The sequence below is a fragment of the Camelus dromedarius genome, chromosome 19 (assembly GCF_036321535.1).
Source record: "Camelus dromedarius isolate mCamDro1 chromosome 19, mCamDro1.pat, whole genome shotgun sequence".
Classification (NCBI taxonomy): Eukaryota; Metazoa; Chordata; class Mammalia; order Artiodactyla; family Camelidae; genus Camelus; species Camelus dromedarius.
The window spans coordinates 20842772-20867368 of record NC_087454.1 but is presented as its reverse complement, the minus strand read 5'-3'; the positions used below and the strand labels follow the sequence as shown (position 1 = coordinate 20867368).

At 41.3% G+C, this 24597-nt stretch overlaps 2 protein-coding genes across 2 annotated transcripts; one reads left to right on the top strand and one right to left on the bottom strand.

Annotated features, from left to right (window-relative positions):
- The first annotated feature begins 153 nt into the window (after positions 1 to 153).
- On the top strand, positions 154 to 14306 carry BTNL2 (butyrophilin like 2). The gene is made up of 9 exons (XM_064476360.1): positions 154 to 441; positions 1759 to 1842; positions 3486 to 3833; positions 5501 to 5782; positions 6966 to 6986; positions 9058 to 9405; positions 10429 to 10710; positions 11412 to 11507; positions 12099 to 14306. The coding sequence occupies exons 2-9, from the start codon at positions 1764 to 1766 to the stop codon at positions 12197 to 12199; spliced, it is 1557 nt and encodes a 518-aa protein (XP_064332430.1). The 5' UTR covers positions 154 to 441; positions 1759 to 1763; the 3' UTR covers positions 12200 to 14306.
- On the bottom strand, positions 13598 to 24421 carry LOC105101415 (butyrophilin subfamily 3 member A2). The gene is made up of 9 exons (XM_010994597.3): positions 24263 to 24421; positions 23343 to 23690; positions 20891 to 21172; positions 20551 to 20718; positions 20170 to 20190; positions 20049 to 20075; positions 19145 to 19171; positions 18910 to 18936; positions 13598 to 17471 (listed from the first exon to the last, which is right to left on the bottom strand). The coding sequence occupies exons 1-9, from the start codon at positions 24339 to 24341 to the stop codon at positions 16822 to 16824; spliced, it is 1629 nt and encodes a 542-aa protein (XP_010992899.3). The 5' UTR covers positions 24342 to 24421; the 3' UTR covers positions 13598 to 16821.
- Positions 24422 to 24597: the final 176 nt, after the last annotated feature.

Genomic DNA, 24597 nt, shown 5'->3' with positions numbered 1-24597 from the left:
CAGCAAGGACCTGACGAGATGGCACAGCCGGGGCCTGGCTTCCCCGGGAAGAGGGGGAGGGTCAGTGTCAGCGTTTTGTCTGCAGGTCTAAGGAGCTCATAACTCAGCCCAGCCAAAGGTCACTCACCATCTGAGTTTCAGTTTTCAGAGGATTACAGCTGTAGGAGGGGAACGTGCAGGTCTGATTGGAAGCTCATCTCCAGGGATTTGGCTCTTCCTTCAGTTTAGGGGAGGCGGCTTAAACCCTCCTTCACCCAAAGCTCCGGGGGAAACAGGGGCCCCTCCACCCGCTCTGGCTGTGCTCAATTCTCCCTCCAGTCAGCACTTCAGGCTCTGACCTGTCTTTGGACACCTGCCCTGTGGATGAAGGTTACACCTGAGACCCAGTGAGAAGACGACCCTGCAGCCCCTGGTTTCGTCGCCAAGGAAAGAGGGAGACGCGTGAGTGGACTGGAGAGTGGCTGGTGGAGGATGGTCAGGGGAGGCTGGGGAAGGTGGCTAAGATGAGGAACTGGGGCATAGAGACACGTGGTGTATATGTGGATGCGCAGGCACCCGGCAGGGAAACCCAGCCACTTGTCCTAACGCCTCCCTCCTGTATTTTGCACTCACACCCCACTTTACACTTTGCAAAGTGCTGCCAGAGTTTACCAGATCCTCACAAAGTTGCTGTGAAGCAGGCTGGGCGAGGAAGGGGCTCTAGACCAGACCTCAGAAAACCAGGATCACGTTATTCGTTTGTCACGTCTGATGTTGGGCTTGTGCCCCTGAGCCTTGCTTCCTTGTCTGGCGACAGTGCAGCTGCAGAAATGTTAGGAGTGATTGTCTCCTTCAGAGACGAGAGAAAGGAGGGGTTCACGAAAATAAAGTAAGATGCTCAAGGTCACAGGGGTAAACACAAAGTCACCTCATCTCCAAGAACTCTCACTTTACTTTCCTTTCTCTCCTAAAAACGTTTGTCTATTAAGTTTATATGGATAAATGAGCTTCAAACTTCACAAACTGATTTATTTTCCTTTATGGTTACTTGGCAATCTGAGAATTTAACTTTTGAAGTTTTTTTTTTTAACTGAAAAAATTCCTCTAGTGACTCAGGACATCTAGAAATTTGTAATTTTCTTTGGCATGAATTTTAACAGTGCATGCATAGACCTTGAAATTTGGAATGGTTATTTACCTACTGACTGAACACCAACTACCACTTATCGCTGCATCTTAATACTTGCACTTTATAAAGAAGGGTAAATGGAACGTGGGTTTTTGAGAATTCGATGATACACATGCATATTAGATCATATCGCTTGACAGTATCAAAGTATCAATGGTAATATCAATGGTGGTTACATTAAATGGTAAAATGGAGATGTCAGAAACTTATAATTAAAATGTTTTGATTTAAAGCTTACAATCTAAGTCCGGTTATTTATTTACAAAAAAAAAAAAATGCCAAAGATTTTCAGCACGCTGACAGCAGGTGGTCTATGGTAGTGTTTTTGTCCTTTTAGCCCAGAAGACATTTTCATTTGTCAGAAGTCTTCCTTCAGGGCCCCCGAAGAGCTTAAAGTACAACACAGTAAGTAAGAGTGTGGAAATGATGGATAAATGCAGAGAAAGGGAGCCAAGCCCATTGCATCATCTGACTGTGGAAGGCACTGATGTCATCCCTCGTGTCTGCACAGCCATCGGGAACCACAGAAATGCTCGCTGTATCACAGCCTCATTTAAGTGCAGTCATGTTTTCTCTTGTGTTTGCTCCAGAGAGGATGGTGGATTTTCCAGGATACAGTCTGTCTGGCGTAGCTGCCTCCTTCCTCTTTGTATTGCTCAGCATGAGGCAGTCAGGTAGGACGCTCTTCTTCCCTTGACTGTACTCGAGTGTCTCAGAGGTCCAGTCTGGGTGCAGAGATCGAAATTCAAAAGGCCAGTACAACATTAAGAGTGGAGATCCAGGAGCCGGAGCACCTGTGTTCCAAAAAGGGCTCCTCCACTCTCAGCTGTGTTATCTTTGGAACTTACCTGAATACCTTCTGCCTTGGTTTTCTCATCTATATGATAAGAATAACAGCTTACCTATGTCTCATAGGCTGGCACAGGCTTTAAGATTAAATGAGGCTGTACGTGGAAAACACTGCAGTCAGAACCTGGAACACGTTAAGTCATCCATTCTTGTGCTTCTATTCAGAACAGCACTTTGGGGGTGAAAAGAGTGGCTGCTTTTAACCATAAATTAAACAGCATAAAAATACTTGGAAATAAGAAACTAGAAGGAGACCTCCAAGAATTAGGCTTGGAAATCTCAGTAGCTAAAGTTTGTTGGTCAAAATATTGCACCTTGAAACAGGATTGTGAAGATTCGATATCAGTGGGTAACATTGGAGCCCAAGGAACACACAGGGTGGCAAAGTGGGGAGACTCTGGACAGGACCCTAGGAGGCACAGGCTCAAGACTGAGGCTGCCAGAAACTACATGATGTGGTGAGGCTGCCAGAAACCTCTGTGCGATGCTCTTTCCTAACCTGTTAAAAAAAAAAAAGCCAACCAGATGGTAGGACTCCAGTTCTGGCTTTATCTTTAGATTGCATCCATGCAGAAAGCAAGCAGATCACCACCCAAGTTCCACAGTCACCTCTGAGCACCGTCTATTTGGTATCGAGCAGCAACTAAGCAAGATGCTGTTCCTTCTTAGGAAGATTGGATCTGCACAGAGAAAGTGCCAATGGCCCTGGAGCATTTTATGATGAGGAAAAAAAGTCATATACACAACAGATGAAATGATTAAGCGTAGTAACAGACAGAATTGTTCAACGTCTCTTCAGTTTGCAGATAATGAAGAGGTCAAACATGACTTAAAATTTGATTGGGAGGCTTCAACTCTCTACACAAGTCATAGCCCTTAATTCACTACAAAATGTCCTTACAAAAACAACATTTTACACAGCCCCAGTCACTGGAGTCTTGCCTGCTCCAGACCAAAAAACAAACAAACAAAAAACCAACCAAATAAACAAACAAACAAAAAAGCTTTACCTAGGACAAGAGCAGGCCCGAAAAGCTGAACAGTCTATTGGATAAACCTATTACCTAAATTTTAGGAAAAGTGACTGATTATAATTCAGTCACTGAAGTGAAATTACTGACTATAAAATAAATCACTATAAAATAAAAAGTAAGCCACTAACTAATAAAGTTACAAACTGAAAAATCAATTTATACATTAACTTATTTGAGAATAAAAACAACCCGAAGATGGAGGTTTTAGTATCTTAAAGATTAAGAAATTGAGATTCCAAATCTCAAAATCTCATTGAGAATAGTGGATTTGCCCCACTTCCCATCACACATCATAATGCTGGATTTCTCTAGAACATTGAAAATAAAGCTTTCCCTCCTCCAGGTGCCTCCATTTTGAGAGGCTGGACCTCCCAAAGCAAACATATTAATCCTCCAGTCGGCTTTTCCTGGTTTTCGTTGTCACTCTTTTGTAGATGACTTCAGAGTGATTGGTTCTGCCCGTCCTATCCTGGCCATGGTCGGAGAAGATGCCGTCCTGACCTGTCAGCTCCTTCCCAGGAGAACGGCGGCGCACATGGAAGTGCGGTGGCACCGCTCAGAGCCCAGCACACCTGTGTTTGCGTACCGGGACGGAGCTGAGGTGACGGAGACGCAGATGGAGGGATACAGAGACCGGGCAGAGTGGATACAGGACAACATTGCTGAGGGAACCGTGGCTCTGAAGATTCACAGCATCCAACCATCCGACGATGGGAAGTACTGGTGCCGCTTCCAAGAGGGAAACTACTGTGGTGAAACAAGCTTGTGGCTCAGAGTAGCAGGTGAATATCGGGGGAAAGACATAAGGTCTTGGAAAGAGAGGTATATTAATTTGTGGTGAGCTTATTGCCAACGGAAGAATTCCCTTTGGGCCATCAAGGTAATTGCTACTGTCCAGTTCTCCATTCCCGATTCACTTGAAGGCAAGTGTTTCTGAAGTCTTTAAAGTGAGCTCACTCATACACAATTTCCCCAGATTTAAGTTACACGTTTTGACTATTCTTGAGGACTATTTACAGTTGATGACATGTAGCCTTTAACAGTTTTGCGGAGGCAAGAACCCACGCCACGTGGGCTGGCGTGCAAGGGCAGGTCAGTTGCTGAGTTACATCTGTGTTCTCTACTCAGCCTGAAAATACAGGGACTGAGAAGTGAACACTTTGTTTCTTTGTGTAACACGTCCCGTTAGAAGGCTCCTGATGAGACTGAAGAGGTTAAGAACACTGTGTTTTGTGGGGATTATCATATACTCCTGTTCAGTGAACTGGGGGATCGGGGATGCTCTTGGACGTGCCCACTGTGAAGGGCAAGGTTCTGTATGATGCTGTTGTGTTGGCAAAGTAGGGAGGAGTTGGAAGAAGGAGAGTGGAGAAAGGATTTCTCTGTGGGAAAACAAAATATCTGAAAAATGGACTATCACATGGTTCCCTGGCAGGAGTAACTCCATCATGTGCTAAAGACAAAATCAGGTGAATCTCTTTCCCTCATTGGAGAAATGGCTCTCTGGAGGTGCTAACGTCTCCGGCCGATGCTGCCTCCTTCTTTGCTCCCCCATGAGGCTGTTCCCTGACACCTTTTTTAGTACGACCTGTGACTATGATTATTACTGCTAATATGTTCCAGGTGATTCAAAGTGGAGGAAAGAATCCTCGTACTTCTGAGATGTGCAAGGTGGAGGGCACATACCAAGGGGTTTCACCAGGAATATCCGAAAACCAAACATGCATTTTCTAAGGCCCTAGCTGAGAAAGTGGGTCTCTGTCCTCCGGCAAGTGATAGAGACAGAATCACCATCTATGGAAAATATAATCACCTTTGTTTGGGTTTGAGAGTTGTGTTGAATACAGAAAGAATTTTCTGATTGTATAAAACTGGGCTGTTTCAAAACCATTCTCCCATGGAATGGAATATTTAGGCTGAGGAACTCCTCATGAAGCTTGCCACTTTACACACCCCAGGTTATCTGTTTGTATCTCAAGGTCACAACCACCAACAAAAGGAAGGGGAAGAACATTTTCCCTGGAGGTGATTTCTCCCCTTATATTAAATATTCTATTTAAATTAGAGTCAAGCTACCATCCAACAGGTGAGACAAAGTGCCTGCTACAATAAGATGAAAAAGGCAGAGTTTGTGGCATGAGGGAGTTCATGAATAAACCTTTGTTTGCAGTACTAGAGATGGAAACAAAATGTCATTATGTCCTTTCCCCTTATTTTCCTGTCTGGATCTGCATACAAATACTGCTCATATACTAAAATATAAAGAACCAGACTGGGGTTCATATAAAGTGTGTACAAACTCCAGTTTGTATGGGAAGAAGACTTTGGGCCACTGTTTGCTCCCCAAAACGCTGAACTCCTGGCGCTCCCTCTGAGCACCGTCACTGGACTCTCAGCCTCTATTTGTGCCTCCGTGGGCTCTGGGCCTCAGGGCTGTGTCTTTTCTCAGGTCTGGGGTCCACCCCTTACATTCACATGGAGGGATCTGTGGAGAATGGAGTCCAGCTTGCGTGCACTGCAAAAGGCTGGTTCCCAGAACCTCAGGTTTCTTGGCAAGACATCACGGGAGAAAAGTTGCTGACTGTCTCTGAGCATCACGTCCAAGATGAGGACGGCTTGTTCTATGTGGAAAGCACTCTCGTGGTCAGGAATCCCCTTCCAGAGGTCGTGTCCTGCTTCATCCACAACCCCACGCTCACTGAGAAGAAGGGGTCACATATCTCCATCCCAGGTCAGTGCTCTGCCTCTAGGACCAAGGTGCTCAGATTAGCAGGAAAGGTCACAGGGACAGCTCCATAGCACCCAGTATTTTTTAATCAAGAAAAAAAATCTAACATTTAGTAATATACATTAAAAACTATAAAACTATTTATGGCTAGAAATATATACACTATATATCCTGATTAATTTTCAAGTCCTTCTTTTTCTTTTTTATTAATTTACTTTACTCACAAGTATGTGTTACATTGTAAAGAAAATATAACTATATTCTTTCAACCAGAATGTTTTCCTATGCTGAATTTGTGTCAGTTACTTCTTGGAACCTATCATCTGAAGATAATCAGAGATGGAGACAGCTGTTTACATAGTAGCATCGTAATTACAGCCTCATTTATAAACAGCAACACAAACTACTGCCAGAAACCCAATACAACAGTGGAGCGTTAAGTGTATTATGTTACTATACATTATAGCATTGAGGAAAAATGGTATTTTCAAATAAATTTAATGGTTGAAAAAAATCATCATGACGGACTCCTCAATGATAAAGATTATATCTGTCTATTCATCTATCTACCTTTAAATAGAGATTTCCAATCATGTAAAGTTTATTGGCTTTAAATAAACTTCGAACTGTGTTAAGAGTTTTGGGACATACTCTATTATATTTAGATATAAGGATGCAAGTACACAGTTATTCATATAAATGGATACAGGGAAAAAAGTTAAAATAAATATTGTATGTTAATGTCAAAAGGAGCCAACTATGTATATATATATAAATTATAAAACATATACATATATTTATATGTTTTATCTCTCAGTGTGTAATTATGGGTGATAATTGTCTATGTCCATATATTTTATGCATTTATAAACATAATATTATTTTAATAAAATAGTTAAATACTAGTATGTTCAATATAGGCAGAAACAAACAGAATCAGAGGGCGGTAGAAATGTGTGTAGGTGGTTGACCCAAGAGCATTTTTGTTGTACAGAGAAAAGGAAAAGCAGCTGGACCACTAGGAGATGGATGGGAAAAAAAATACTATTTTTCTGCATTTAGTTTCTTTCTTATGAATCAAGCATATCAATAAAATGGAGGACTTGATTTTATTATTTTTTGAAACATTTTCTGTCCTTTCCCTTAGACCAAAATGTTTAATATGTTATTCTCATTATTTTTCCAGAGAAACTGCAGACGGAGCTCGGTACGTAGATGCGGTTGCAAGCACGAGTCTAGATGAGCCTCTGCCCTCCCCGGAGGGAGGTGGTGCTCCCTGGACAAAGCATGTGCAGCCACGGCGACTGCTCGTGATCCAGATGAGAAACCAAGGCAGGACCTGCCCAGTCTCACGTTCAGTTAGTACTGGAGGGACCCACAAAGCAAGCGCAGCCTCCCGCAGGCACCTTTGCCCTCCATAACCTACCGCTTTCAGTGTCTGTGGGGACCCCAGTGAGCCTCGGAGAGATGCCCAAGATGGCTGCAGACGCCAGCTCTGTCCTACTGGGCGGGAGGAAAGGGAGCTGCTTCTGGTGTGTGTAGAGGGTGGCACAGAGCGGCCGGCCAAGCTCTGGGAGCCCTAGTGTGAGTTTCTGGTGTAAGTGCAGAGGCATCGTGAGAACCGGTGGTCCTCACCCGCTCCTGCCGCCTCCGGCCTGCTGCAGTTTCTGCACCTGCTGCTCGCCCCCGTGCGCCCAGCCTCATTACTGTCAGGAGGGGCTGTTACTTTCCTAGATGCAGCCTGTGAGGTGATAATTTTCTGGTTTTTTTTTTTTTTTTTTACTTAATAGTCGGATGCAGGCATTATTTTATTGGACCTCAGATAAGCGGTTTAAACAATAACCAACTGATTTTTGAGCCGCTTTTGGTTTCTCTTTATTGCTTTATCATCTTCCTCCTTTTCTTCCTTTTGGTGTCCTCTTCTCCCAGCCCATTACGGCCAGTCTGCTCCCTGCCCGTTCACTTTCTCCTTCCAATACCCTGCTCTCGCTCAAAACACCTGTTACAGGAAAATGTGTGTAGGTGTGTGTGTATGTATGCTTGTTGTGCATTAGGTGAGTTTAAGCCCACTTTTCAGCCCATGTAGGAGTTTTAGAGGAAAATTAGGGTGGCAAACACACCCCAATCTCTGCCAGAGTCTGTTGTGACACTTCTGACCCCTTTGGGCCATAAAGATAAAGGGGAAGGACTTGGGACGGTCAAAGGTAACGCCACAGTCGGAGGAGAGCTGCACACCTGTGAGCCTGACCTTCCAAGTCGGACGCCCTCCTGCCCGGGGTGGCATCTGCTTGTGACAGGACGGAAACCTTGACTGGTTAGTTACAGCTCAGAGAGCCAAGCCTGTGACTGGGGCAGGTTGAGCCACGTCTCTGTCCCTTAGGAAGATTTTCAGTGAAGAGTCATTTCTTGGAGTTATCTGAACCAAATCGCCGTGTCCGTTGGAGACCCAGCACACAAAATACAGCCTGATGTCCTAATGTTGTTTCTAAGCTGTGCACAGCTTCTGGGACCACAGTTAAACAAGATGAAAAGTTGGAGCTTCCCTTGGCTCCTGGTCGGGAGGAGGGCTGGGCCCTCAGGAGCTTCAAGGGTGTGCTGTTAATGGAGAGAACCAGGGGAGTCGCAGCCGCCTCTGGTTGTTAGGGCTTGTGCCTAAGCGCTCAGAGGCAAGCTGAGCTTTCTGTAGAAGTCCTGAGGCTGAATTTCTACTTCCCACCCTGTCAAATATTTTAAAAATTATGACTAATTTTTTGAAAGGTTAATTATATGCTCGGCACTATGCCAAGTGCTTTTCAGGAGTTATTTTCTTTTCTTACAATAATTTTAAAGATGAATAGATTTGTCCTCATTTTACAGGTGGGAAACAATCTTAGAGACATATGTGGTTTGCTGAAAACCATGAAGAAATTGTGATATTTGCCTTCTAATCTCTGTCTAGCTGACTTAAGAGTATGTGCTCTTAATCACTTATTGGTGATTTTAGTAAGTCATTGGTCTCTACTTTGTCACTTTAAAATACACATATTGAACTTAATCCCTAATGTAGTGTCAGGTTCTAAGTAAGAGTCATGATATCATATGATATGACATGACATGGTTTACTGTATTTGAGGAATGAGATAGCCCACTTATTGAATAAGATGGTTGAGACAGGATTAAATGATATGATGATGAGATTATCAGCCCCCCCGGGATGCCCCTGGGTTCTAAACAACCCGAAATGTTCTTGCTGATGACACTCTTTGCTCCATTTTGAATCTTTCATTGTGTATTTTCAGCTTCCTTAAAGGTGATTGGACCTTCCCAGCCCATCCTGGTCAGAGTGGGAGAAGACATACAATTAACCTGTTCCCTGTCCCCTAAGACTAATGCACAGAGCATGGAGGTTAGGTGGGTCCGATCCCACCGCTATCCTGCTGTTTATGTCTACATGGATGGGGACCATGTGGCTGGAGAGCAGATGGCCGAGTACAGAGGCAGGACTGTATTGGTGAGCAATACCATCAATGAGGGGAGGCTGACCCTGCAGATAAACAATGCCACAATTTCAGATGACGGACAGTACCAGTGCCTTTTTGAAAAAGATGGTGTCTACCAGGAAGCCAATCTGGATCTGAAGATCGTAGGTAAGGACTCTAGATAGATGTTTTGAATTCAACATCTGTTTCTACTGCTTTAACTTCCTAGTTCATGGAAATTTTCTCTAGCACTAAAATTTTCTTAATGCCCATTCACTCATCAAATTTATATTAAACGCTCCAATGTGCAAGAGATGTCATCAAGTCCAGAAACACAAGTGGACCAGATTTAATTCTGTGTGTGTAGAATTTGTATCGTCTCTAGATCTCCATAAAGTGGCTGTACATCTAGTGAAGTCTGGAAATTTTACTCCATAACTACACAGGACTCATTATTTCAGTGTGTTGTTAAAATTCTGGGAAATGTATAGTTATTAGAAATTATGATGATGAAGACTAAACCAGATCCACTGTAGAAGCAAAAATCATAAATATTGACAGTATTGGCAGGGATGGAAGAGGAAAGGCAAAGTTACTCCCCACGTCATGATGTCCCACTGCTTCTATTTATGAGTGAAAATTGGTTTTCCAATGTTAGCAAATTCCATTGTGTTCATAGCCAAAATCAGGGATAATCTACTTGTTTCTTCCACTTATGGTGTATCCAAATTAATATATATATTTAAAAATTATCTATGGGAGTGCATGTTGAAAAGTTAAATGAACACTATCATTTTTGCCATTGGACACATATATTTATAGGATTTTGATCTTTGAGAGTATTCTCTTATTCACTTTCATTTTCTTTCTTGGCCATATGACTCATGCCCTGGTCAAAGTTATTTTGTTTCAGGTATAGAAGAAAAAAAAAATGGATTTGAAATGTATTGGATCCCTTAACCTGTCCTAGGATGATTTTAGGAATACATAAAATAAAAATAAAAATATGTAAACAAGAGGAAACAAGTAAAGACTCCTGCTAGCATCATCCCTAAGTGGAGTGTAATTTCCCAATAAACTTTGGTTTCTTCCCCAAACTTCTGATTCCCCCTCTTCCCTCTCGGTGAAGTCACTGACTATATAACCACTTTCAGAGACTCTAAGTTGCCTTCCTTGGTTTCTATTCCTCAGGTCTTGGTTCTTCCCCTCTGATCTCCGTGGAGGGTTGGAAGGATGGAGAAATAAAGCTACTGTGCACTTCAGAAGGGTGGTTCCCACAGCCCCATGTACAGTGGAGGGACGTGGAAGGAAAGGCAATACCATCGTTTTCCCAGGACCTGACTCAAGGCAGCCATGGGCTATTCCGCGTGGAGGCGTTTCTACTGGTCACAAACAGCTCCACTGTGAACGTGACCTGCTCCATCAGCAACCCCCTTCTTGGTGAGGAGAAAGTGACAGCTTTCTCTCTTTCAGGTTAGTGACTCCATGCGTTCCTCTCAGCTTTGGGAGATAAATACGCACACTGACCCAGACTTACTCATCATGTCGCTTTTCTATTTTTCCTTTTTTCTTTCTGATGAAACCTCTTGATGGCTCTTGCAAAGCTGGTCTTCTGGACACCTAGAGATTCTACTCTTTTGAGTCTCTTCTAGAAATCCCCAACTAAAGCTCTAAGGTTACATTGTTACATTGTTACATACCAAATTCCAAGATTTGACTCTATTGTCACTGTATCTACAAATTCTTTTCTTCTGTTGTGAAAATGATATCACTTTTTTCCCCTCATGATGGGTTTTCTTCTGGATTAGAAACTAATCTTCCTCAACATTATCTTCACGGCCTTGGACTTGGTGATTTTATCTTTTTGTCACCCTTGTTGTTCCAGTGATGGTGATGATATAATTGGAAAAGAGAAGGGAAGTGTGTGTGTGTGTGTGTGTGTGTGTGTGTGTGTATGTGAGGGGGTGGTTTCTGAGAGGAGCAAACAGTAAAATCAGCATAAACCTCTGGTCTCTCCTCAGCATCTGCAGAGCAAGGAGGAGCAGACCAAATTCCTTCTTGACAGGACCAATTCTAACCCTCCTCCTCAGCCCAGGAGCTGCTCAGATGAAAAGGAAGATCTTGAAATTTTCCCAATTTCATGATTTAATGTGATTCTGGGGTTTCCGTTTTAGAGTTCAGGATGACTTTTCCATGGATGACACCAATTATTTGGGGAGTGCTTCTTGTTGGAGCTATAGGCTTGATCTGGAGGTGCTGCTGTAGACGAGGTAAGTCAGGCAAACAGAAACAGTGTGAAGCATGCTTTGTGGTGGGAACCTTACTGTACACTTTCCCTGGCCTCTCTTTTCAGCAGGCACACACAGAGGCATTCAGTGGATATTCAGTGATCAATAAAACACGAGAGTCCATGGCTTACACACGTGTAATTGAGGATCAGTGCTGAATGAGATCAGAGTTTACAGTTATAATAGAAGCAAAAGGATTAAAAGACAATCATTTCACCCTCCCGCCCCTGTCCACATTCCCAAGTGATCCAGTTAAGGTAGAAGAAGAAAAAATGTGGCATAGCCAGCCTTGCTTTCAAGGCTGAGAGCTGAGACTTAACTGGGATGCTATTGGCATGAACATTTCACTAAAATCATTACAAATATGATGCTTATTGGTTATTTCTACCATGCCCAGGAAAGACTTCCCAGGGATTGATAGGTTGTTTGGTGTGCCCTAGAAATTTCTCCCACTTTGAATTTCTTAAGTTACTATAACTTTTGTTTGCCCATTTGGATGTTAATATCATGAAATTAGTATTTTAAGATGCTCCCATACTGATTCTTATCAGAATGAATTTTCTTTCTCTGCAGCGAATGAGACATTGGACCCAAATACAGCTCACCAGAAGCAATCCTTTCTGAGGAAAATGAGCATGTGGCCCAAGGTCAATCAAGCAGCCAGAGATCTGTAGAGATTTCACAACCTCCTCAATGCTCTGGGCCAGGAGGGGCTCATGTCAGGCAGATGGGTCTGAGAGGTGGAGTTTAGGGACAGGGAAGCACTGGTCCTGAGTGTTGCCAAGGACAATGTCGTGGAGTCATCTCTATGCCATCTGAGAATGGGTTTGAGCAATGGGTTATTATGGAAATGAGTACTGGGCCATCACCTCTCCTCTCCTCCTCCTCTCCCTGCACATGTCCCCAGGACAGATTAGAATCTCCCTTGACTACACCCTCTGGATGCTTCTCCTTTTATAACATGAACAGCAAGTGCCCTGTGTATACCCTTCCCCTCAGTTTCCTTCTCTGAAATTCTGCATCCCTCACTTCATTCTTTGGTTCCCTAATGTATGTTCTCTTGACATCTTTCCTGCACCCAAGGGAGCCTCTGCAACTCCTCCAAGGAAAATAATAACCTAGGATTCTGGAAACCGGCATTATATTCTGAATCCCAGCCTTTCTCTCCTTTCACCAGCCACCTGAAGGGAACTCACACCATCACCCAAGTACCCAATCAGGAGGCTTTAACCACACTCTGGCCTCAAATCTGACCAGAAGACTGATTCTTTCAGTGACCTATTGTATCCAAGCTCTCTGATATCCTGCCCACTGATCACAATCTGATTTCGGATGACAAAGGACCCTTAGAAAACCCAGTGGGAAATGCAATTTAGCCTAGATGAGGAAGTGCAAGGCATGACCAAGTATTTGATTGGTTTCTTTAGGAAAGTGACAATTAATTATGCAAGGAGGGCTGAGAAAACAAAAATATAGTTAAAAACAAGGAAGAGAAAATACAACTGAATATAAGGAGAAAAACCTGATTACCAAGATGTAATCTTGAAAATCCCATGAAGTGTGGAATCCCTGCACCAGACTTTTTTCAGAAAGTTAATTGAGAACACGGAGTGAGGAAACTTTTCAGAAATTCTAGTCCAAGAGAAAAATTAGTTATGTGTCATGTATATGAAAACGTCAAACTTATTTTTTAGAGTGAAAAAAACACAATTTAAAATTAGTAATTGTAAAATAAACATAAGCAATAAATGCAACACAAGTAATAAAATGCAATGGAAATAAAAATATTTTAAAGTCATAATGAATTAGGAAAGAGAAGCTACAGGTAGAAGAAGAAAGAATGTGAAGAAATAAAGATTTGGAGAAAGTCTGAAAATCATCTGAAGTGAGAATGAGGAATACCAGCAAATGACACGCTACTGCCGTCTAGGGAGGCAGACACCACGGTTCCTGCTGTCCTTCGAAGATTTTTTTTCTGCAGCATTCCAGAGTTTTCTCTTCTGGTTCATAATTTTTTTCTCCATTTTAAAGCTCATAACTTTATGTTTGAAACTATGCATTATTCTTTCACAAATGTTTACACATTTATTTTATTTAGTTTTACATTTTTTCAATTGTGGTAAAATACACATCACATAAAATTGATTGTTTAAGCTATTTTAAAGTGTACAATTCACTCGTATTTTTACCCTCACAATATGTGCAACCCCCATCAGTATCCAGTTCCAGAATATTTTGATTACTCCAAAAGGAAACTCTATAACCGTCAAGCAGTCGTACCCATTTCCCCCTGCCTCCAGCCCCCAATCTACTTTCTGTCTCTGTGAATTTACCTATATGGGGTATTTCACATAAATGCAAATGCAGTTGTAAAATATGTGGATTTTTTTTGTGTCTGTATTTTTTTACTTAGCAAAATGTTTTCAAAGTTCATCCATGTTGTAGCATGTACCAGTACTTCAAGAGATGTTTTAGGTTTACAACAAAACTGAGTGGAAAATCCGGAGCACTCCCATATCCCTCTCCTCTCACCCCTCTGTTTCCTCTGCTATTAACAGCTTGATCAGTGTAGTACATTTGTTACAACTCATGAACTGATACCGATACACTATTTTCAACTAAAGTCCAGAGTTACATCAAGGTTCACTTTGTGTATTGTACATTTTCTGGGATTTCATAAATGATTTACATGTTTTTGGTACAAACATTTTTGACACACCTTTATGTACCCCTTATATTTTTTAAGACAAATTTGTTAATAAATATAGCAGCCTTAAAATATTTTTGATGTTACTTTGTTATGATTTAATATAATTAAAAATATTTTATTTAATAATGTCTGAGGTTAACTGTCCTTTCTTTTCCTTTTCTTTCTTTTCTTTTCTTTTTTTTGAATTGGCCTGCCCATTCAACCTAATTCTTTTCTTGTTAGTCCTATGGGCTTGTATAGGCCCAATAGATAAATACATACATTTTCCCTAGGAGAGTGTCATGAAATGTGTTTTTCATCAGTCAAAATCTTTCACTATGTATTAAGAAACATATTTTCTGTTAGCTTCCCCAATTGGGGGTTGATTTACTTTCTCAGTTCCAATTCCAAGTAGAAAACCCACAGGGAAAGAGACTGGTTGGTGCTTGGATAAGACGCCCCAAACATGGAAACAATCACTGTGACTAACGGATGAGTAACTGGATCGGCCCATCAAGGACCCCGTTCCTTCTCACCGCTGATGCACAGAGGGCTGGCTGTAGTCATGCAAAGCGTGGCAACTCTCACAACAGATGTGCAGATTGGATGGATCTCAGTTTCAAGGAAAGGACAGGAAGAAACCAGAGAGAGTAATTCTGTCAACCCCCCTGCAGGACTTTGTCCTCACTTGTCAGTAGACTATAAGTTCCATTAAGGCAGTGATATTATTCTTTTCTGTGTATCCTCACAACCTAGAAAAATGGCATTTATTCATTGGTCAACAAACATCTGTGGAATGTGTGAATAGATTCATAAATAGAATATTTATTAAATACCTTATCTGTAGAATTCACTGGGCTAGGTCCTAGAGTAAAATGCTTAATAAGACATAATTCCTGCCCTAAGATATTTCTTTCTTCTAGTGAAGTCTCTTTGTTTTTTGAATGTCTTACCAAATCTTCTTGAACTCTACTCAAAATGGGATGGCCAGAGTAGTCTAGCAATAGGAATCAATTGATGGAGTCAGGTGGTGAATTTAAGATTATTACATTGCTGGAAACCACGGGCTACTTGGAGACCCTTCACTGCTTGTTGACTTACCCGCAGCTAGAGATGAGGTTATGTTGGATGGTGGTGTCCCTGAAAACATTTCTATAACCCTGATTCCAATAGAGCATCAACTGTCACATAGTCTTTCACTGAACACCTCCAGCCTTTGCTCCCCAATGTCTAAGTTAGAAGGACAAAAAACCACTAAAGTGAGTGAAGTGACAGGTAGAAGAATTCTGCTATAGAATAAACTAGGAATTTTTAATTCTTGCAGGATACATACTAAAAACTCATTTGGTAACCTCATGCTGAATGTCTTGAGTATAAACAAAAGTCAAATACCCAAAACTGAACCCACTGCCCTTCCTGTTCCATGCCATACTTCCAATACCATTTGTACCCATTTTGCTGTTACCCCCACATGTCCATTTGATTATACCTACTAATATTTTCCCACCGTTTACTTGCCTCTCTCCCGCTTTTACTATTTCTTGCCATTTAAAACGTTGCCTTAATTCAGTAAAGTTAATATTCTGGGATCTGGATTTATTCTTCTTGGGTTCAAATACTGGCTTTGCCCTCTAGTGGCCGTGTTTTAGGGAAATTTTGCCAAAGAGATATATCTTCCAAAAGAAATTGTTAAAGGGACTTGCCATTTAAGGATCAGCTGGTTGTACAGAAAAATCTAAGTGGGTCTAAGTTGATCTCTTTTATTGTCAGAAAGACAGGATTTATTTGACAGGAGACGCTCATATATTACTTTCTGGAAGACGCAAGCTTTGTAATAAATAGCTGCAGAGGCTTAGATGGATTAAAGGCAAAGGAAACCCTCAACAGCGGGAAGAACATGGTCAGAAAGAAATGACTTTTTTCTCCGAAAACATACATTGCAATGCCCATTCCTTTTACATTCACATACTTACAATTCTGGACTTGCTGATCAGTGAGAACTTGTTTAAAAAAATGAGGGGGGGTGCTCTTCCTTCCCAGAAGGCTTGGTCTCCTGCTCAAATGATTTATAGTTATTTATTAGTCCTCCCCACCCCTTGGCAAAGTCCAAGTTTAGAAGTTGATGGACACCAAAGTCTAAGGAAAGACAAGCTGAGTCATTAACTTTTAAAAGACTTGAGCAGATTTCTGTGTATCTCCAACCGTAGCCTGTGTATTAAGAATTTACTCAACTGGGACCCTTCCCTTCATGCACCACACCCTCCTCCATATTTGATAACAAAAATAGTAGGAAGAGAGATTTTCTTTTTAAATGTAGCTTTAAACATATTTACTTCAAAACACAGTAAGTGCCAGAACTGAAGAAAGGCCCATGCGTTTAGCTGGAGTTTTCTTATGACAAATCGTTGCTGTCCACAAAGAGGGCTTCCCCAAAGGTAGCACTAGAGGAAATTCCCCCAGACGTTTTCCAGCTGTTCCCATTTCTCTCCCCGTCTCCCTGTCTCTTTGCAAGGGGCTGAGTTCATACCCAGTGAGGCTGACCTGCTCTTGGAGAAACACCCATAAGAAGTTCAGGCGGGGGCAGCAGATGTGCCGACACTTCACTTCTTATGGACATAATAGAGAGTTAGCTTCTTCGGGGACACTTAGATCACAACTACTCAAATGAGTTACAGAGGCCTTTGCAGAAAAATCAGGACAATTTTCATTGTTATCTGAAGCTGAGCAGATAGTCAAAGATGTGCCATCACCCTGAAGACTAAAATAAGGACGAAGTTCTCCGCAGAAGGAGATTCCAGTAAAAGAATGGATGTGGGACCCATCGATCATGTTGTAAAAGGACACGTTCCCAGCATCCCAGTCCAGGAAAACTCCAATCCTGCGGGGCCACTGTCTCAGTGACAGAGACCCTTTCTGGGAAATGACTTCTCCTTCCTTGTATGTTACCACCCAGAAATTCTTCTCTGGACTTTCTGCAAACCAGCCCTCTCTTTTTGCTATAACTGCACAAACACCCAGAGCACATCTAGTTCCAGATCCAACTTCTGTCTTCATACTCACTTCTACCTCCCAGCAATGTCTCCCTGGGGTAAGGTCATCCTGGCCCAAAACACTGGAGATGGTTTCAGACTCTTCTTGCTCTTGGTGTGTTGAGGCGTCACCATTCTGAGGATCATTCTCTTTTAAATAAACTTGTTTTCTGCTCTCAGATAACTTGAGCTTGTGATAAGCTGTGTCTGGATCCAGAGTAACATCCACTGCAGGTTTGGGGGGAAAAATGAGTATCATTCCACCATGGAGATGGGGTGACTTTAGGAAAGATTCAAATTACTAGGAAAGGAAAATGAAGAAAAACAAGAGGGAGAGAAATGGAAGATAAGGTAAAACAGTTTATGTTCTATTCTATGTCAGTTCATAGGAGACACATGTTGTGTAGGGCAAAGAAGGTCAGGGTTGGATTGGACCTTAGATAACCATGTGTTCCAGACAGACTGAGACCATTTAGCCAAGAAGGATGTCTCATCTGAAAACCCTCAGGATCAGATATTTCAAGTTGGGGTTTCTCCAACCTCATGCAAACGTTGACTGCTTTACTGCCCGCTCTTAATAACTAAGCCGTGTCATATTGCCAATCACAGCATATCTACTTTCATTTGAGCTTCTTTGGTGTCATTTTTCTGTGGGCTTATGTAATAAATAAGTCATCTAGTCTCACACACTCTTATTATATTTCTAATAGTCGAAATCCCAACTCTGTGGTCAGAAAGATCTGAATTGTGATAACCACGCTGTCTTTAGGAGCTGTGATCTTGGAATTCCTTTGCCTTGCTCAACCTCACTGTAACCTCATGAAGATGCATATGATGATGACACCTCAGCACAGCACAGTGAGAAGCAAACGAGACAGTGTGCAGAGAACATAATGCTTTACCCTGCCCGTGATGAGCACTTGGTAAATGGTAGCTTCCGATGGTTGTAGTGACACTAACACCAGCAGTGCGAGTGGCACCAGTGCTAACTATAGTAGCAAACCTCACATCTTCAATAATTAAAATTTTTCTCATAAGAATTTGTATGTGAGGAATTAGAATATATTTTAACTTTTGGAGGATTACATTAATTAGGAAATGTTTGTGGACGCAGGGATATTCAGAGTTAAGTAGCATACAGTAGAAACAGTTGACTCATAATTCTGGAAAGACTCTAAGATGATCAGGGGCTATTTTCCACTTGCACTGAGATGCAACAAGCCCTTCTCTGTCTCAGACTGGTTATGTAGTAGACTTCCTTCTGCCTCAGCTACTCTGTCAATGTTATCTGCATGAATAAATCTCAAGTCTCACTTAAATATCACTTAAGTCTCAGATTAAAATCAATTCCTTGGGGGAATTCTTTGAATCCACCATTTTTTTTCTCATGGCATTCTCTTATCCTTCCATAATATTCATCACCGTTTGTACATGCACTTTCCCACGAAGTCAGACAAGATCTGCTATATTCATTCGGCACCGAATAAATAGTTGTATAATTTTATGCTGAATGAATGAATGAATGATGTCAGAACAGTAAGAAATCTGTTCACATTTCTACAGACTGAAGCAAAAGCCATGAAGTGAATAAACAGCTAGGTATTATAGAGTGTTTTCTCATTTGTATAGAAAAGATTATGTGAGACAAAATAGTAAGGTCACTCACCTGCTTTGAACAGTTCCTTTCTCCAGTCTAAAAAGAAAAAACAAAAAAGGGAAAATATGCCAAGAACATGTCTTTTGAACGAGTGAGATGCTTATCCCCTTATCCCTTGTATTTTTTTTGAACTCCCAGATTCAAAGTAAAATCTCCAAAAGTTGGCACTTTTCTGAAAATTGCCCTGAAAATGCCTCATGAAATCCTGAAGCACTTGAAGCCCAAGACAACACCAGTTACTCACCAGCATATAACTCTGCTTTTCTCCAATCTGAAAAAAAAAAAAAAAAAAAAAAAACAAAACCCTAAAAAACAAAGGAAGTAGATTGTCCCATTCATTGGACCTTCACTTCAGAGCGCGGCAACGCTGTGACCACGCGGAAGCGGAAGGGTTACGATGGTGCTGCGCTGCCGTGTCCGTCACTCAGTGACGGTTCTGATGTGCTTGTCCTCTTGTACATCTCCCGCTTCATTTCTCACGTTTTCCACATTCCACATTTGTGATCAAATGTGAGGTTCTCTTTTTCTAATTTTTTGTTGTTGTTTTTTTTTTTTGTTTTGTTTTTAAAGGCAGGGGTAGGCTTGAATTGTGAAAGTATTGGAAAGCTTAAAATTTTATGTGCTGCCTTGACACCTTTGAGCTTCACAGGACTCCAAGTGCCTAATTTGCCTGCTCTCACCCGATATGCCCTCCACCCAGCACGGAAAACTCCCCTATCAGCTAATTTCTCTGTTGGCCAAGGCAACCTAACCCCACCTGGTCTTTAACCTAATGAGCTTCACCTCACCGTCAGCCTGCAAAATTATTCAAACAAGCCAATTTCATGCTTCCGCAGAAAACAGAGGCATCTCATCCTCTTGTAACTACGGAGCCTGCCTCCCACAGCCCTTGCTAGCTCATTGTGCTCTCAAGTACAACCCCCACGTGGTCCTGCATGGCTCATGGTGTCCTTCTCCCTAGGATGTGAGTATATGTAATTTAAAAACTGCTATCAATCTCATCTGTTCAGTGTTGTGTGTCATACGTTTGACCATTTTGTACTATTTAGGGTAGGGATCCCTTCCTCACCAGCAAGGTAAATAGGAAGTGACTAGAACAGAGGGGCAGGTGAGATGGTCGACCCAACCATCACATCAATATAACTCACCTTGCTGATATAATGTCTTCCTTCTGGCTGAAAAGGAATAACAGCCTGTGAGATGCCAGACATACGGCATAGAGTAAGGACTCTATTTCCTCTATTAGAGCAAAGAAAATGGAAAACTTACCAAGCTCCTTCTCAAGTGATTCTAAAAAAGAAAGAAAATAATAAAATGGATTTAACAGAAAATAAACCTAAGGTTAAAAAAAATAAACCCAAGGTTTATTTTCTAGACTGTGTTCCTAAATCCAGATCCTGAATGCTACTTCCATGTACCTAGAACAAAAAATTACCTTAATTGAAATTTATTATGACTATTAAAGAAAAACCCTATGTTTATACCGTGAGTTTTTTCTTTCCAATGAACTCTGTAATAATATTTTTTTCTCATGGAGGTCTTGGGGCTCTAACTCAACCGTATATATCTTTCTGTGTTCCCAAAAGATGCCATCCTGTTAACAAACCCATAAATTCACAGATCCCCACCAAGTCTGATTCACAGTTTTACCTTTGGCTTTTCTTTCTTTCTCCTTTTCCTTCTCAACTTCTGATACATTTTTCTTTTCCTGTTTTTCTTTCAGAGCCAAATACACAATAGCACCAATGGAAATCCCAAGTATCACGAAAGTCACAGCAAATGCTGCCTTCCAAGGAGAGGTCCTAGGGAAGAAGGGCTCTGACACAGGGTGCCCAAAACCTGATCAAAAACATACACCAAGCAAGCGTATCCCATCCCAGGTCCCCAGTATTCACCCACCCTTATTCCCCTCTTACTTACATTTTAATAATGTTTTTAACTGTGCTTCAATAACTGTTACTTGAATTGCCCCCCAAATGAGCACACTGACCTGGGATAAAAATGGTTTCCACTTGCTCTTGTCCAAAGAAGGGGTTCTTCATGGAACAGGACACTTCTGTCTTTGAGCTGTCTCTCACAATGAGAGACGCCTCAGTCTGAAACAACCCATCATCGTCTTGCGTCTGGTCTTCAGAGAGAGATGGGATCCTCTCCTCCTTTGCATCTTTCCACTGAACTTCAGGCTGGGGAAACCATCCTTTGCCTGTGCACTTCAGCCGTATTCCTCCATCTTCTGGACCCACCATGAAAATATGAGGATTGGAACCCAGACCTGGAGAGGAAAGTCATTTATCTGAGACTTGGACATTTTTTTTTGTCCAGAAGCCCCTAATGTTTCACAGATACACCAGTTGGGGGAGATGAACAAAGCACCATAGTTCTCAATGGATGGAGGGGGTTTCTTTTCTTTTTCCATGAGATAAGTGTGTATCTGAGGTTCAAAAATTTAAGAGCAATGAATCTGATACTGACACTTATAACCAACGCCTGTCTTATCTCCTCTGTGCATGCATATCTGCAATTGGCCATAGAAGGGTAATAGGAAAGGAGCAGAGTAAAATTTGCCAATGTTGAATTCTTCCAGGAAGAAAATCAGTATATCTATTCTATATCTATATCATATGCTTATTCCATTTCTTAGAGTCTCAAGGAAGACTATCTTTCTGTGCTGAAATTGAGACTTCTTCTGGTCTCTTCCTTAAACAATTTCCTTTTGTAATTTTTCCAAATTTTCTTTCTTCCACTGAGTAAAGATTATCTAAAAGATGGAGGTAACAAGGTGAAGTGAGTCCACGAGGGAGTCAGTATATGTATATGAAACAAAAATTATTTGACATTTTAATAGTGTTTTTAACTGTGCTTCAATAACTGTTACTTGAATTGTCCTCTAAGTCTTTCTCTCTCCTGACCCCAATTATATTATATCAGCTTCAGGGATATTTACTTGGCTAAAAGCAGGAACAGCATAAAGAAACTCATTCTTCCTATATTGCTGAATGCGTAAGTTAGTTACAGCAATTATATAATACAGGTGGGAAAAATAATGTCAATGAGCTAGTGTCCTTAAGGGGAATAGAAATAAATTTTGATAGAGTGATGGGGAGATTTCTCAAAACATAAGGAAGAGACAGAGATATTTAGGTGCCTCTTGAAGAGCTGCATCAAAGGTCTTTAATAATATTTGTAGCAATCTTTCTGGAGTCAGTGAGGAAAGATGTAACAGAGGCTGGGATGATGACCATCCTCGTGCTAACAAGTAGGGGACCAATGCTGGAGGGGGTTTACTGAGTCCTGAATGTGATGGGCTGCATTAGACTCCAGGGATCTTGCACAACTATTATTCAAGGGAACAAGGGACAGGAAGCTCCAATAAGAACTAAGATATAACTTCACATGAGCCTGATTGGCTGAGGGCTTAAAGACGGAATTAATTTTGTTTTTAAATAAGTAAACATAAATATTTTTGAAAATTAATTTATGAACAGAGATTAAGATCTGCTATATAAATATATTATATATTATAATTACATAATATATTTTATTATTTTATAAACAATTATTTATAAATTTAATTATATATAAATATAACTATATATAAAATTTATTATATAAAAATAGAGATAACTGAAATGGCACAGAAGTCTGGCATTAAGAGTTACCTAGGAAGAGAAAAGGAATATTGAAGGGAAAAAAAGATAATCATTTATATTCTTACCTTTCTGAAATGTTTGAGTTTGATGCAATGAGTTATAATTTTATTACAATTAAAAACAAAACAGCACCAATGATGGTAACACTCATAGTGATCAATTCAATGTTCTGTGGACCAGTCCTCAGTGCATTCCAGCCTTTCACAGTTGCCCCTATCTGCAGGGCCTTTTTATTTCCCCGAAAGCCACCCTGTTAATGGTTTTCTCTATTTCTGCTTCACTAAGTTCCTGAATGTTAATTATTTTCCAGCCTCAATCCTTGGATGATGCTTTTTTTTGTTGTTGTTCCTTTTTCTGCAATATCAGTCTATTCTGTCAAACCCTCATGGTCACTTTCTCCAAACAGTGCATTCAGTACTTGACCACTGACAGTCCCGGTTAAGCCTCTGTGCAACACAGTAGCCAAATGGGATTCTGGCCTCTGAGATTAATGGTACATTTTGGTAATCATGGTGCCCTCCTTCAAAATGTGTGAGAGGAGACATAGAGGGAAATAAGTGACCTATTTTTATGGTAGATATTTCTGGAAATAGTTTAATTTTAAAGTACAGAACAATACATGTATAAACAGATTAAGAGGATTTGGGGTTAAATCCAGTGTTTAGGATGTTGACCAGCTCCAAGCAAACCTGTCTTTTTGTCTTTGTTCTGTTCACCATCCTCCCCTCAAAATCAAACACAGAACAGTTACATTTCCCTTAGAGTAATCTACATTTTCAGATAATTACTCACCTATCACTTTTAGCTCCAAAACGGCTTCTTCAAAATCACTTCCCTTTTTAAAAAAACATTTGTACATTCCATCGTCTGAGACGCGGAGGCTGTGGATTCTCACAGCCACTCTTCCCTCAGTGATGTAGTCTTTCACCAGCTCTGCTCTCCCTCTGAAATCTACCAGCTGTTCTCCTGTCTGCTCCATCCCGTCCTGATATACATACACAGCTTCTGAGAACTGGGAGCGGAACCAGCGGAGCTCCATGTTCTCCAGGCTCATGGCTGGGAACACGCGACAGGGCAGCACCGTGTCGGCACCCAGCATGGCCACAGTGGGCTCCGAGGGGCCAATCACCGAAAATGAATCTGTGGAATAGAGCCACAAATGAAAAGAATATCAGAATAACCTGCCTGGATTTGAGAACAGCGTCAGTACTGGCCCAGTAGAGCCCCATGGACATTCTCTCTCCCACTCACGCAGCAGTAATTTGCAGCACAAATTCAGGCTGAAGATGGCAGTGAACAAGACAAGGCGGATTTCTACCCTTGCAGATCTTACAACCAACAGAATGATCAAGTATTAAACAAATGATTTTTAAATTGCCATGGGGGTGAATTCAGTGAAGGAGGAGGGGAGAGTTCTGGGAAATCATGAAGCTAGAGTTTTTAATCAGGTCTTGCGCATCAGAAAATGCATTCCTCCAGAAGCTGAGATCTGAATGAACTAGAAGTCATCATTAAAGTAATTCTACCTGGTCCTTCTCTCTAAAATGACCATATAATGATTTATTTGCCATCGTGTATGGGCAAATACATTATTATATCAAAATAAAATATTTGGAATTAACTTAGGTAGATATGAGACATGATGGAGTGGTTTAATCCTTCTGTTCAGAGAACAAGAGAATCCACATATCAGAAATATAAAATATTCTCACCTGAGCCCCACATGGACACCTGGAGAAGCAGGATAAAGAAGAAGTCTCTCCGCAAAGAGAAGTCCAAGGAACACGCCATCTTTCCCAGAGCAGAGAGCAGTATGACACAGAGCGAGGTCCTGAAAATAGCTAGAGTCAAACAACAAACAAACAAAAAGGTTGAAAAGATTGCAGCTAAGGTGGTTCACAGTGTTTCTAAGAAATGACCTCCTGAAGCTCTCAAACAACTGTAGCTTCTCAGGGAACATCAGGGAAGACTGACTTTCACAAAGAAGACCTTTTGTTTCCCTTTTCCAAGAAAACAGTCTTCATCTCAACAGCCATGTTCTGCAGTG

Bases quoted from the DNA above. Each gene is read 5' to 3' on its own strand.
- BTNL2 (XM_064476360.1), top strand. From the start codon at position 1,764: ATGGTGGATTTTCCAGGATACAGTCTGTCTGGCGTAGCTGCCTCCTTC. The intron at 9,406-10,428 runs GTAAGGACTCTA...TCTATTCCTCAG, and splicing joins TCTGGATCTGAAGATCGTAG to GTCTTGGTTCTTCCCCTCTG. The intron at 11,508-12,098 runs GTAAGTCAGGCA...CTTTCTCTGCAG, and splicing joins GAGGTGCTGCTGTAGACGAG to CGAATGAGACATTGGACCCA.
- LOC105101415 (XM_010994597.3), bottom strand. From the start codon at position 24,341: ATGGCGTGTTCCTTGGACTTCTCTTTGCGGAGAGACTTCTTCTTTATC. The intron at 20,191-20,550 runs GTAAAACTGTGA...TTTCTTTTTTAG, and splicing joins GAAAGAAAGAAAAGCCAAAG to AATCACTTGAGAAGGAGCTT. The intron at 18,937-19,144 runs GTGAGTAACTGG...TTTTCTTTTTAG, and splicing joins AAAAGCAGAGTTATATGCTG to ACTGGAGAAAGGAACTGTTC.